This window comes from Bubalus bubalis, chromosome 13, assembly GCF_019923935.1.
Source record: "Bubalus bubalis isolate 160015118507 breed Murrah chromosome 13, NDDB_SH_1, whole genome shotgun sequence".
NCBI classification, from domain to species: domain Eukaryota; kingdom Metazoa; phylum Chordata; class Mammalia; order Artiodactyla; family Bovidae; genus Bubalus; species Bubalus bubalis.
Window position 1 is genome coordinate 11,407,510 of NC_059169.1, and position 12,583 is coordinate 11,420,092.

At 46.4% G+C, this 12,583-nt stretch overlaps 1 protein-coding gene across 17 annotated transcripts in view; it reads left to right on the forward strand.

Annotated features, from left to right (window-relative positions):
- DOCK9 (dedicator of cytokinesis 9) overlaps positions 1-12,583 on the forward strand; it is a 284,352-nt gene that overhangs the window by 245,276 nt on the left and 26,493 nt on the right. For all 17 annotated transcript variants that reach the window (XM_044927109.2, XM_044927115.2, XM_044927118.2 and 14 more), the window contains 6 exons: positions 2,902-3,039; positions 3,161-3,343; positions 4,875-4,988; positions 5,109-5,324; positions 6,856-6,913; positions 8,458-8,564. In XM_044927109.2, coding sequence (XP_044783044.2) covers positions 2,902-3,039; positions 3,161-3,343; positions 4,875-4,988; positions 5,109-5,324; positions 6,856-6,913; positions 8,458-8,564 — 816 coding nt within the window. The remainder of the gene's footprint in view (positions 1-2,901; positions 3,040-3,160; positions 3,344-4,874; positions 4,989-5,108; positions 5,325-6,855; positions 6,914-8,457; positions 8,565-12,583) is intronic.

Below are 12,583 nucleotides of genomic sequence, written 5' to 3' on the forward strand. Positions count from 1 at the left end.
AGCTAGGGAGACTGGGGTCCACTTTATATAGCCGTGAGCCTGGGCTTCAGGTTGGCTCAGCGACCGGCGAGCCTCTGTAACAGAGACAGCTCTTCTCTAAACTAGATGTTTATAATCAGTGTTTAGACGAAAATAAAGCCATATGCCTAGGAAGAACAGAGCTGTCTTAAATAACACAGTTCCAGATATCTCATTTTGGTATCCAAGGTTTAAATTGTTCTCCTGTTCATGGCTCTTTAGAAATCCCTGATACTGCATGTTCGTTCTCTGAAAGGCCCATTTCTCTGAGGAGGCTGACAACAAACTTGAATCCACATCAGACAATTCCTGAGAACTGTTTGTAACCTCTGCTCCACCTTATTGCTAGAAACGCGTCATGCCTTTCTTATTATTCTAACATCTCATCTAATTTTCTCAATGAAATTCTCCCATCTTCAGTAACATCTATAGGGAGATAAAGGTAGAAATGAGATCCTCCATTGTTATCTGTGGTTATTTATAAATGGAAAAATGAAGGCGATTTTTGTTCTGCTTTTTTTCCCCCCTTCTCTGGGTCTTTCTGAATGTTCAAAGATTTTTATGTTTAGTATCTATTACTTTCTAATGAGAAATAAAGAGACACACAAACAGAAGAAAATAGGAAGGCACCTGGTAAACTGGGGTATATTCAGGATGAAAGGCCCTTCACCCCTTTAAATGAGCAGTTATGTATATCTTGGTGTGAGTTTTTACTCCATTCTTCAAACAACTTTTGCGATCAGAGCCCAGGAAGACTAAATCCTAAAAATGGGAAGCAAAAACCTTGACCAGAGGCAAGAGTAAGGAAGTTTAACTCCAGTGTAAGAACTTGAAGACAGGCCAGTTCAGAACAAGACCAGAGGTCTTCGCCATTTTTGTACGAACCATCTCTCCCAGAAGAGTGCTGAGAAAATAAAAGCTGACATCCAGATTCATGCAAACCTTCCTCCAGCTGTAATGAGGAAGGGCTGCGGCTCCAGGGAAAAGCAATGCTCACAAACAGCAAACCGTGTAAGCAGTTCCCCGAACACTGAAAGCAGCCTCTTTTTTTTGTTTGTTTTTTCTAGTTGGTGAACAGCTGCTCGTGGTTGAGAATTACATCATATTCAGTTAATTAAGTCACATTTTCTGCTCATTAAATTGTTTCTCTTTCACACAATGGAATTCAATGCTGTATCTCAGTATTACATGATATAAAGATCACAGGATTCCAGGTGTCCACCAGCTGTGAATACACCTGTGAGTCAGTGGACCTATAAAAACAAAACTTACTCCTTGAGTTAAACTTTTTCTCCAACAATAAGATGAGGTGAATTTCAAAACTATTATTTCAGCTATAATTTGCTCTACAACAGAACTGGCCAGACATAAGTCATTTCTGCTCATTTCACTGAATTATAAGATTGGTTTCAGGTACTGGCCTCTGGACTTTGTTTTTTTTTTTTTAATGACAATCATTTTTGCCTACTTTTGCAAAATGTACATATTCTCCCAAAAGCACGCCTTTGTCTTGACAGGCCTGTCTGTATTTGAAGAGGCAGGTCTCCAGTGTCACACACGTGTCGTGGCTGCACGCTGGCCTCTGGCTGGGCAACACATCTGTCTACTGTACGTGTTCAACGATCTTTGGGAGTTTTAGCCAGCCAGGCTTCCGCGGTGTTGAATCAGTGTGGATTTGCTGCTGGTGGGAGGAAATCATGAAAAACGAAGAGGAGAAATTAGTGGTGGCCCTCTTGGCACTTACCGAACAAATCAAAGGGTGGATCAAATACTCCCTATGTGTGCTTAGCCGCTCAGTCATGTCCAACTCTTTGCAACCCCATGGACTGTAGCCTGCCAGGCTTCTTTGTCCATGGGGATTCACCAGGCAAGAATAGTGGAGTGGGTTGCCATGCCCTACTCCAGGGGATCTTCCCAACCCAGGGATCAAACCCAGGTCTTCTGCATTGCAGGCAGACTCTTTACAGTCTGAGCCACCAGAGAAGCCCAGATACTTCCTATACTTGACCTCAAGTCTTCACAGTAGCTCAGTTTTAGGGTCACTGTTTCAGGGATGAGAAGGACCAGGCTTGGTTTACCTGCAAATCCATACACAGGAGTGTGTGCTAAGTCACGTCAGTCGTGTCCAATTCTTGTGACCCCGTGGGCCATAGCCTGCCAGGCTCCTCTCTCCATGTGATTCTCCAGACAAGACTACTGGAGTGGGTTGCCATGCCTTTCTCCAGGGTATCTTCCCAACCCAGGGATCGAACCCATATCTTTTAAGTCTCCTGCTTTGGCAGGCAGGTTCTTTACCATTAGTGCCACCTGGAAAATACACATGAGAAACAATGCCTGACCAAAGCCTGTGCATTTTTGCCCTCACCAGACTGCCTGGTGGGTGATGCATGGCTTCACAGTGTGCTTGAGAGCCTGCGGTGGGTGAGAAAACCCAGCCATCACTGATAGGGTATCTGTTTCATAGGCCTCACTTCAGTATTTTTCCAGCCCATTCATTAGCCGATACCTGTAACGACTCTTCTCTGCTGGAACTGAGGTGTCACAAACCTTACCTCTCTATCAGTTGCTGGGCACAATAAAAATAAGTCAATAAATGAAGCCCAGTCAATACTGAGATACTGTGGTCCTTTAAACTATATCACCATTTGCTGTGAACTTTTAAAATTAGTCCCTCCCTTAAGAATAAAAGCATAAATTTATTGATAAGCTTATTTGTACTACAGGAGACTTCTGTGCTCTCCTAGAAGGTTTCTGGCAAGTTTGTTTAAATTATAAGTTGTCCTAGTACCTGGAAAATGTAACCTTTGAGGCTGGCAGTTATATGAAACCTGTTAGCAATGTCTGGCATGTCTCACTGACCAGGCTCTTCTCCTGTATTTTAAGAACCAGCTCCTGGCTGACCATGGACATAATCCCCTCATGAAGAAAGTTTTTGACGTCTACCTGTGTTTTCTTCAAAAACATCAGTCTGAAACAGCTTTAAAACATGTCTTCACCGCCTTAAGGTCACTGATCTATAAGGTACATGGTCTCATCAGGGGTGGTCATCCCCAATTGTCACCTGTTCTCCTCTGTCCCCCTGGGGCTGAAGGGGGCGCTAACTAACCTCTCTGGGCCCATTTGCTTCCTCGGGTCCATCTAGTTTCCCTCGACGTTCTACGAGGGGAGAGCGGACATGTGTGCGGCCCTGTGCTACGAGATCCTCAAGTGCTGCAACTCCAAGCTGAGCTCCATCAGGACCGAGGCCTCCCAGCTGCTGTACTTCCTGATGCGGAACAACTTCGACTACACCGGCAAGAAGTCCTTTGTCCGGACCCACCTGCAGGTGCGTGTGCTTTAGCTTTCCAGGACACGTGCGCCCTGTGGAATTCTGCTTCCGCAGGAAGGCCGTGCATGTCGACGTTTACCAAGTTACCTCAGTGTGAGTTCTGAACGGTCTGGCAGCAAGATGGAAAACTCGAATGTCACATTTACTGGTTTGGTTAATTTCATCCTCCACGTTGTACAATTTGGGCCCAGGATGTGTTTCTGTTGGTAAATTGACAGTTAAGTATTGAGTCAGTTCTGGACTGACTGAAATTACCCTGAGCTAGGATGTACAGAACCTATGAGAGGATTCCTCGCAGTAAACATCTCAGGTAAGACACAGAGAGCCCAAAGTAGTCCTTTTCTGTCGTCCGTCTGTCAATACACCTGCCATTTCTCCAGAGTTAAAATGCGCCAAATTCCCCGTCCTGTAAACTGCCTGACACTAGGGGTCTCAGGTATTTCTGTAGACCCTCTTTTTCTACAAACACACACAGGAGTGCCTTCTGTGTCTCTGTACTTATTCCTTTTTGAAAACAAGTATTTATCGTTTGCAAACTACATGCTAGAATTCCTGGGTGCCGGGAACAAAGCAGGACCCTCTCCTGGCCCAGACAGGGTGTCGTCATCCCCGGAGGACAGGCAGACCGCAAGGCTTCTGTGCCACGTGCCCAGGGCCATAACAGGAGAATTTCAGTGCACCAAGGAGCGGGCCAGGGGCTTCCCGGCGGGTTGAAAGATGAACAGGGGCTTGGGGGTGAGCATGTTCCAGGCCCTGGATGAGAAAGGGGCCAGCCAGGGAGCTGGAGAAGGTCTGGACAGTAGGGTTGAGAATGTGGAGGCATCATTGCATATTCAGGGGGATCACCTGGACTCCAGACTGAGAAAGGATTGGGAAGTCGAGGCCTGAGCTCGGAAGACCTTGGGGAAACCATGTCAAGTCTAGGCCAGAGAGGATGGAGTCCTGGGTCAAGGAGAGGTTAGAAAGAAAAGGAGACTGCGTTAACAGTACTTGGTGACAGTACTTAGTACTGGCTGTGATGCAGGATGGGGGGACAGGTCACAGTTTAGTTGAGTAACTAGGTCAAGGCAGTGCTAATATAGACCCCCAAAGACAGATTCCCCCATGCCATGGTTAATATGTACATGTTTTAATAATAAATGCAGAGGGTCATCCACTTTTGAATACTGAGCCCATATAAATCCAAGCCAAAACCAAAGAAGTAAATAATAAGGTCTCCACGTCTATTAGAGAAGGTGATCCGTAATTATCCAAGTGACATGGGCTCATCTGCTTCTCATTCCTCTACACTTGCCTGGTCACCATTTTGCTATACAAACAAAAGACGCAAGGAGAGCAGAGTCACCTTCTGGAATAATTCTTGGAAGTGGGAGGGGAATACTCAGACACTGTTTCCCACACTGGAGCGACCCCTGCTCGCAGGCTTCCCGTTGCCCCATCCCCATGCACACCGTGACCAAAGTCAGGGGCCGAGCCAGGGGCATCACGTGAAGGTGAATTGATTAGCTCACGTTTGTGTGTCCCTCAGATTGTTATTTCAGTCAGCCAGCTGATAGCAGATGTTGTTGGCATCGGGGGAACCAGGTTCCAGCAGTCCTTGTCTATCATCAACAACTGCGCCAACAGTGACAGGCTCATCAAGGTAGGTGGCCCAGTGCCGATTTACTTTTTACCCCCCGAGACCCGGCCTTATCATCTGGGAAATGTGTGCAGACAGACAAATCACAGCTGAAAGCCTGTCTTCCCTCCACCCTTGTTCCAGCACACCACCTTCTCCTCGGACGTGAAGGACTTGACGAAAAGGATCCGCACAGTTCTGATGGCCACGGCACAGATGAAGGAGCATGAGGCTGACCCTGAGATGCTGGTGGACCTCCAGTACAGCCTGGCCAAGTCCTACGCCAGCACCCCCGAGCTCCGGAAGACGTGGCTGGACAGCATGGCTCGGATCCACGTGAAGAACGGGGACCTGTCGGAGGTAGCCCCACGCGCCTGTCCGTCCAGGCTTTTTGAGAAAACGAGTTATGCCCCACTCACTGAAAGAAGCTGATTATGAGAGAAACTTCCCAGTCATTCAAGAAGCCAGCTAAAAGCATGTGATACTTCAGTGTTGGGCTCAGAGCTCCTTCATAGTCCTTTAGCAGTTGTCCAGTTGGGAATATCGTAAGCGGCTTTCTCTGCCCCAGGAGCATAGTCTGTGAGCTCTTAGAAGACACCCGTGCTCACACGGGCCCGTCAGTGCAGGTGTGTTTGGCTTCTGCATCAGAAGTCCTCTCCTGATCTAAAATGCAACTGTTTTATGGTAAAGTGAGATTTTCCTGATACAGAAGTCAGCCGGGGCATGGCCTTTTCCTCTTCGAGGCAGTGGTTTTGTCTGTGAACACAGCAGGGGTCAGAGCCGCCCCGGGTGCAGAGCCATGGTTCAGTGAGCGACAGCATGGCAGGTGCGGAGGTGGGGCGCGCGGGCTTCGAGGAGACCGGCTCCCAGATCCAGCATCCACTAATTCGGTGACACTGAGCCTGTTCTTAACCCCGCTGTGTCTCAGTGACATCATCTGTAAAATGGGGGCAGTTAAGGACAATGATGGGCTGTAAGGAGGGTTCTCTTCATGTTCCCACAAAAACTCTGCTCAGGGTTCACGCCCATGGCATTTAGATGTGATCAGGAGAACGACCAAAGAAATATGCTTTTACTTTTAAACATGCTAATTGCTTGAATTAGTGAAATTGTGTCCTATATCTGAAAAGTGTATGTAGCAATTCTTACTTTTTGATTATTCAGAGTCCATTCTGTTTGATCAGAAGTTTAATCTAAAATATCCATTAGCCATAATAAAAATGAATTACGCACTTGTTAGTAGTAGTAATTTTTCTACCATTCTGACGAGAACCAGGGCTTAGGCATTAGAACCTTACAGTAGGTTTATTTCTAACAGCTATGTTTGATGTTTTATAAACCATGGCAATTTGGTTAAAAGAATTTATTTTTGTTTTTTCTTACATTTTAAAGGTGTTTATAATGTTATCCATTGGACATTACATTACTTTCATTTAGAATTCTATTTTTGGAAAAAATTTATAACTTCATTGTTTTTTAGGTTGACAGAAAAATATATTAGCCCCTGAAGTTTGAGCAGTTCTCTCTGAATATAGGAATGCACATGCCTTTTCTTCAAGGGATCGTCTTTTCCCTTTAAGAGAAATAATGCCAAAATTTTAGATATAGTAAGATAAAATGCTTTTTAAAAATCTTTTATCTTTAATAAAAGTTAAATAATTCTAGATAGAAATGGGCCTTACCAAGCTTGTTGCCATTCATCTGAATTCAGAGTTTCATAATTTCAATTTGTGTGAATTGTCCCACTTTTTTCTATAGGTAAGATGTCAGCCATTAGGAACACTAGCTGATGCCTTGAGATCTAACATAAGTACACACAGTCATTAGGTTTCTGATGGTGAGCTTTGTGCGTTATAACTGGTGATTCTGAAGCATGTGTCTTTTACTATAGGCAGCAATGTGCTATGTCCATGTCACAGCCCTGGTGGCAGAATATCTCACACGGAAAGGTAAGAAATGATTCTGTGTTTTGTGAAACAATTATAAAATTTTACAAAGCAGCAAAGACAAGCGAGAGCCATTCAGAAAGATTTGAGGTGGAGGATGTGTGTGTGTGTGTGTGTGTGTGTGTGTATACACTATATTGTTGTTGTTTAGTCACTTAGTCATGTTCAACTCTTTGCAACTCCATGGAGCCTGCCAGGCTCCTCTGTCCGTGGGATTTCCCAGGGAAGAATAGAATACTGGAGTGGGTTGCCATTTCCTTCTATACTTACTCATTGTTTTTTTTAATTCGCTGATGTGACATTTACTTGACGTGGTAGGCACCTCAAAAATGCAAAACAAAAGTAGGTGGCATGTTGTCATATAACCTCTTGCTAATAACTCCATCTTGCAAAAACTAGTTAATGAGCTTTGCCTCCGGTCTTTGACTGGCTGGCCGGTCTCCAGCTGGAGCGATTTTATTTTCCCTGAAGGTAGTTCCCTGGAACTGTTTATCCATCACACGGCAGCTGTAGCAGGTCATCAGACAGCATTTTCTGGAGCACAGCCGAGTTGGCTCTGTCGTGCAAGGAGGCAGTGTGCAGGCTGGGACCTCACCTCCCCGTGGAAGGGGCGGGTGGGAGTGTGCCCCGCCCCCTCGTGTGTAAGGGCTGGTTTCCACGTCAGCAGGCTGCAAGTTCTCTCACGGCCCCTCTAGTCAAACACCCATTGCTCATCTCCACTTCCCAATTGAGAACACGGGGCTTTCAGAAAAGCCAGCTGTGTTCTCATGTGTCCTGGAGCACAGCTGCGCCGGGTCTGGCTGAACCCTGCACTGTGTAAGGAATAATGTTAAGCCACTGCGGCCGCCCGGTTACATCTTGGCGGACCGCTTCCTGCAGCAGCAGGGCGAGTTCTCTCCGAGTTCTGGGTCACCCCCCAGCGAAGGGGGTGACATGAGAGCTGGAAAGAAACAGAGTTGTTTCTGAGCCTGTTTCTCTGACTGGCTTTGGCTCCTTCAGTTTTCTTGGTATCTGAGCATGGGTCATCTTATCAAACTATTGTTGTTACTGTATTTTGCTGTTAATTTGACTCAGTGCCTATTTCAATTTATTTAAGGATTACATACGTTTTAATAAAGGTGGGTGAAAAATGAAAAGGGATGAGAAAGGACTTCCCTGGTGGTCCAGTGGCTAAGACTCTGTGCTCCCAAGGCAGGGGCCCCTGGGTTCGATCCCTGGGTCAGGAAGATCCCCTGGAGAAGGAAACGGCAACCTACTCTAGTATCCATGTGCCGCAACTAAGACCCAGCACAGCCAAATAAATAAATAAATTTTTTAAATGGATGAGAAAAAGAAATAAATGGAGGGCAGTGGGGGTCAAATACGAGGAAGCAAATGAAGGCAAGTGCCTGGTGGCCCCAAGGTTCCCTGTGGCAAAGCTGGCGTGAGACACAAGATTTCTAGATTGGTTTTCATTCAGCCCAGAGACAAACCAGGGCAGGAAGCACCCTCACGGCTCATCTGCCTTCAGGCTGATGACTCCAGCTGTCTCCTGCTCTCAATTCCAGGCATGTTTAGACAAGGATGCACAGCCTTCAGGGCCATCACCCCGAACATCGACGAGGAGGCCTCCATGATGGAAGACGTCGGCATGCAGGACGTCCACTTCAACGAGGTGAGGACCGCAGCCTGCGGAAGCTCGGGTCACCGAGACTCTCGGGTGCTGCCGTTCCCCACCCCTGCCCCCAAACCAGGGTTTACTCTCTGCAGCCGCTGTGTACACGCTTTGCTCTAACTAAGATAATTCTCCAGAACACTGGCACAAGCTCCTGCCAGTCCCCTTTCTTGGAACTCCTCCTCTCCTCTGGAGAGAGTTTGTTGTTGTTGAGTTTCTCAGTCGTGTCCAGCTCTTTTGCAACCCCATGGTCTGTAGCCTGCCAGGCTCCTCTGTCCATGGGATTTCCCAGGCAAGAATACTAGAGGAGGTTGCCATTTCCTTCTCCAAGGGATCTTCCTGACCCAGGGATTGAACCCACGAGTCCCACATTGGCAGGCAGATCCTTTACCACTAAGCCACAATGGAAGCCCTGAGAGTTTGCCAAGCCAGTTAGTAGCGATGTAAGACTGAGAGCTTAAACTCTCGTGGTAAAAGGTACACTGTTTTGAACCATAAGGTTTCTCATTCTTTTCAGCAATTAATTTCTCTGTTTTATGGGGTTTATTTGTTTATCTGTTTTAATCTGACTTTTCAATCAGTGTCCCCAGTCATGCAAGGCCATGAGAGGCCAGCCTGGGCTTGGGGGCTGAGCAGCCCCTGTCCACATCCTTGGATCCCTGCTTCTGCTTGAGTGCTGCCCCCAGGGTCTGCACATCATGAGTAGATAAGACCACCCTGTCCCACCCCTCAGAGAGACCAAAACATTTGACTTTAGATCACTGTAGCAATTTCTGCAAGTTTCTTGCCAAAGCGGGGTCATCTTGCAGCCACTTCTCTGCAAGTAGACAGTTTTGAAATAAAGCTAGGTATCTGAAAAAAAGCCAGTTTTCTGCTACGTTCCCTGATTTCTTCTTCCATGAGTGTCTGCCAGAAGAGCTTTTCATGTGTGCCTGCCTCCCCTCAACTTTAAAGCAAAATGAAACAGTCGGGAGAAAGCTTTTTAATCATGCCCTTCTTTTAAGGAAAAATAAAGTGGTCTGTTTCTTCATGTGGAGAGAAAGAACAGAGAAAGGAGTAAACATCTTCTGCCTCTGTTGTAGTTGTTTTTGATGAGTGGAGGTCCTACTTAATATCAGGACTTTTGATCATGTTCATGCCAGTAAGCAGGGCCCATGAGCAAGCATCCTCCATGACACTGACCATCCATGAATCAGAAGTTCTCAAAGTGAGGCCCCGAGGAACCTGGGGTCCCCAGTAACCTTTCAGGACGTCTTTGAGGTCCTTCCTTTTCCACCTGTCTCCTTGAGGCTGGATTTTCTTTGTCTGCATCATCCAGAATAATATATTGAAGAGACTGAATGCAAAAGCAGAGGCCAGAATCCAGGCTTCTCCTATGAAGCCAGACATTAGAGTAGCAAAAATGTAGAACAATGCCACTCTTCTTAATTTTTTTTTTAAATTTTCCCATTAAAAACATTATTTTTGTTAACATGTAATCGGTTTATTATTATGAGTTTAAATTAATGCATAAATGTTTTTACATTTCTTCAGTGTTCACTCCTAATATTGTAAATATTGAGAGATAACACCCATATACATAAAAGTTCTCACCTATTTTTGAAGAATTCTCCATGATTTTTATAATATATAAAAGGATCTTAAGCCTCAAAGGCTTAAGAACCACCATCAAAAATTCTGTGGTTTCAAATGACTCCCTAAATTAAAAAGTAACCATGAGAAAGAAAGATAATATATTGAGTGACTTTATATGTAGAAATTAATTTTAGCCAAAATATGTAAAGTTCTCTTAAGTATTTTGAAGGGGGGGAAAAAAAAGCCAGTTGTTTATTACATGGTATTAACCATTCAACTGTCTCTCCACCTTGACATGCCTGGACCAATGATAGTTTTAAATTTTTCACTGTGACATGTAAGCCTGACCCTCAGCAACAAGGCCCGCACGCTCTTGGCATTGAACTCTTCACCTCAAGGAGAGCTTGACTGGGTTTTTCCCTGAAAAGAAGCCTGAATGCATCGGCTCCCTGGAAGAACCACCCTTGTCCCTTGTCGCCCAATCAGTTCTCTGGAGCACAGCACTTTTGTTTAGAATTCGCGATAAGGAAAACAGCGATACCAAGAACAACTAAAGATTTGAAAGTTAAACAGTTCTGAATAATCTGTCCTCAGGGATGATAAAATGAAGTTCAGGATGGCTCATCAGATTAAGTCATGGAAAGAGACTCAGGAGCAGAGCCTAGGCAGTAGCCTAGGAAGTGAGCCCCATGAAACCAAGGGCAGATTCATTGGGGAAATTTGTGAGTGGCACCCACTCTGAATAATGACTAAACATGTGATGGGGAAAACTTTATCAGCTCTTTTTCAGAATATAGATTTTCCACCCTGTCCTCAAAGCATAAAGTTGGTAAATCTTTAACAAGGTCCATAGTCCATGACGACCTGTCATGATTAGGATGCGACCTGGGGGGTTGTAAAGTCCCAAGCAAGCCCTGCACGTTAAGATGGAAAGCAGCCAGCAGTGAAAAAATAGTGTGTACCAAAAGTCACAATGACGGAAATTGCCATGTAACCATTTTTGCCCTGGCCCTCAAGAGGTTTCAAGAAAAAGGGAAAGTTGAATATCTCTGCCAGAGGAGTTTTGGGGAAAGCTGGTGGGAATGGGTGTGGAACAATAGCTTAATAAGAATCATTGCCCTTGTAATCTGCATTGTTGGATATAAATGCCTAAGATGCTCTCCTATGTGATTTTAGAGACACGACCTAAAAATGTGCGATTCTCCTGGCAGGAGACCTCAGATGAGCTTTCACTGGTAGCAGTCCGTCCTGCCTGACTCCGACCCAAAGAGCAGACTCCCTCCCAGCTGCTTTTGATTAAAGAGAAACAGCCCACTCCTGTTTGCATTTTGTCTTACAAACCGGAGCCTATGCAGATGGAAGCATTCTGTCTCCTGGGGTGTCTGAATTGCATACAACCCCGTGTCATCTCGAGACCCTCCCTCTTTATCCCATACAGTCAGAGTCCCAGAAGGAAACCGCACATGCAGCAATGGAAGCAGCTCTAAAAAAGAGACTGTTTTGAGAAGTTTGGTCAGGGTTTAGGGGAACCAGCGAGGAACACTGCAGAACCCTGGAGGTGGGCAGCAGCTGGCCTGCCACCGTCCACCCCTGGGCTAAGGGCAGGGAGAGAGAAACCACACAGAGGGGGTCCCCTGCCCAGGCTCAGTCCTGGCACGGGGGCAGGGAGGGAGGGAGGGACGGCCACCCCCTGCTCCTCCTGCCCACCAGTCTCCTGCTGGCCTGGCACTGGCTGAGCACAGCCAGCAGCCAGTGGATGAGGAGTCCACCAGGCAGGCCAGCGGTCCTGGTGCGTTGGCCCCCACAGCACAGAGCAAGGGAGAAACGGGACTAAGAGGGACTGCAGTGGGGAAATGGAAAATACGGTCCACCCTCGTTACTCTCACAGGTGCTAAAATTGCTCTGTAACCCCCCAAATCAACATGCGCTGAAGCGCTTTTGCAGTCATTTGGGGACCTGCACAGAGCCGCAACAAGTTTAGAGCCCACACGTTCCCAGATGAGGCCAAGCAAGTAACACTCTGCCTCCTTGTTTAGCTCCTGCTGTAAACAGGGGTCATTGCCCAGCCTCAGAGTGTGGTACTAAAATGCTGTCCAGTGTTCCTGAGCTCAGGATGTGCCTGACTTGTTGGATAAGCTCTGTTTACACAGCAGTAACAGCACTTTTGGTCATGGGTTCAACGTTAATCATACAGTAGCAGTATACGCCTGGAAAATCCCATGGATGAGGGAGCCTGGTGGGCTGCAGTCCATGGGGTTGCTAAGAGTTGGACACGGCTGAGTGACTTCACTTTCACTTTTCACTTTCATGCATTAGAGAAGGAAATGGCAACCCACTCCAGTGTTCTTGCCTGGAGAGTCCCAGGGACGGGGGAGCCTGGTGGGCTGCCGTCCATGGGGCCGCACAGAGTCGGACACGACTGAAGCGACTTAGCCGCAGCGGTA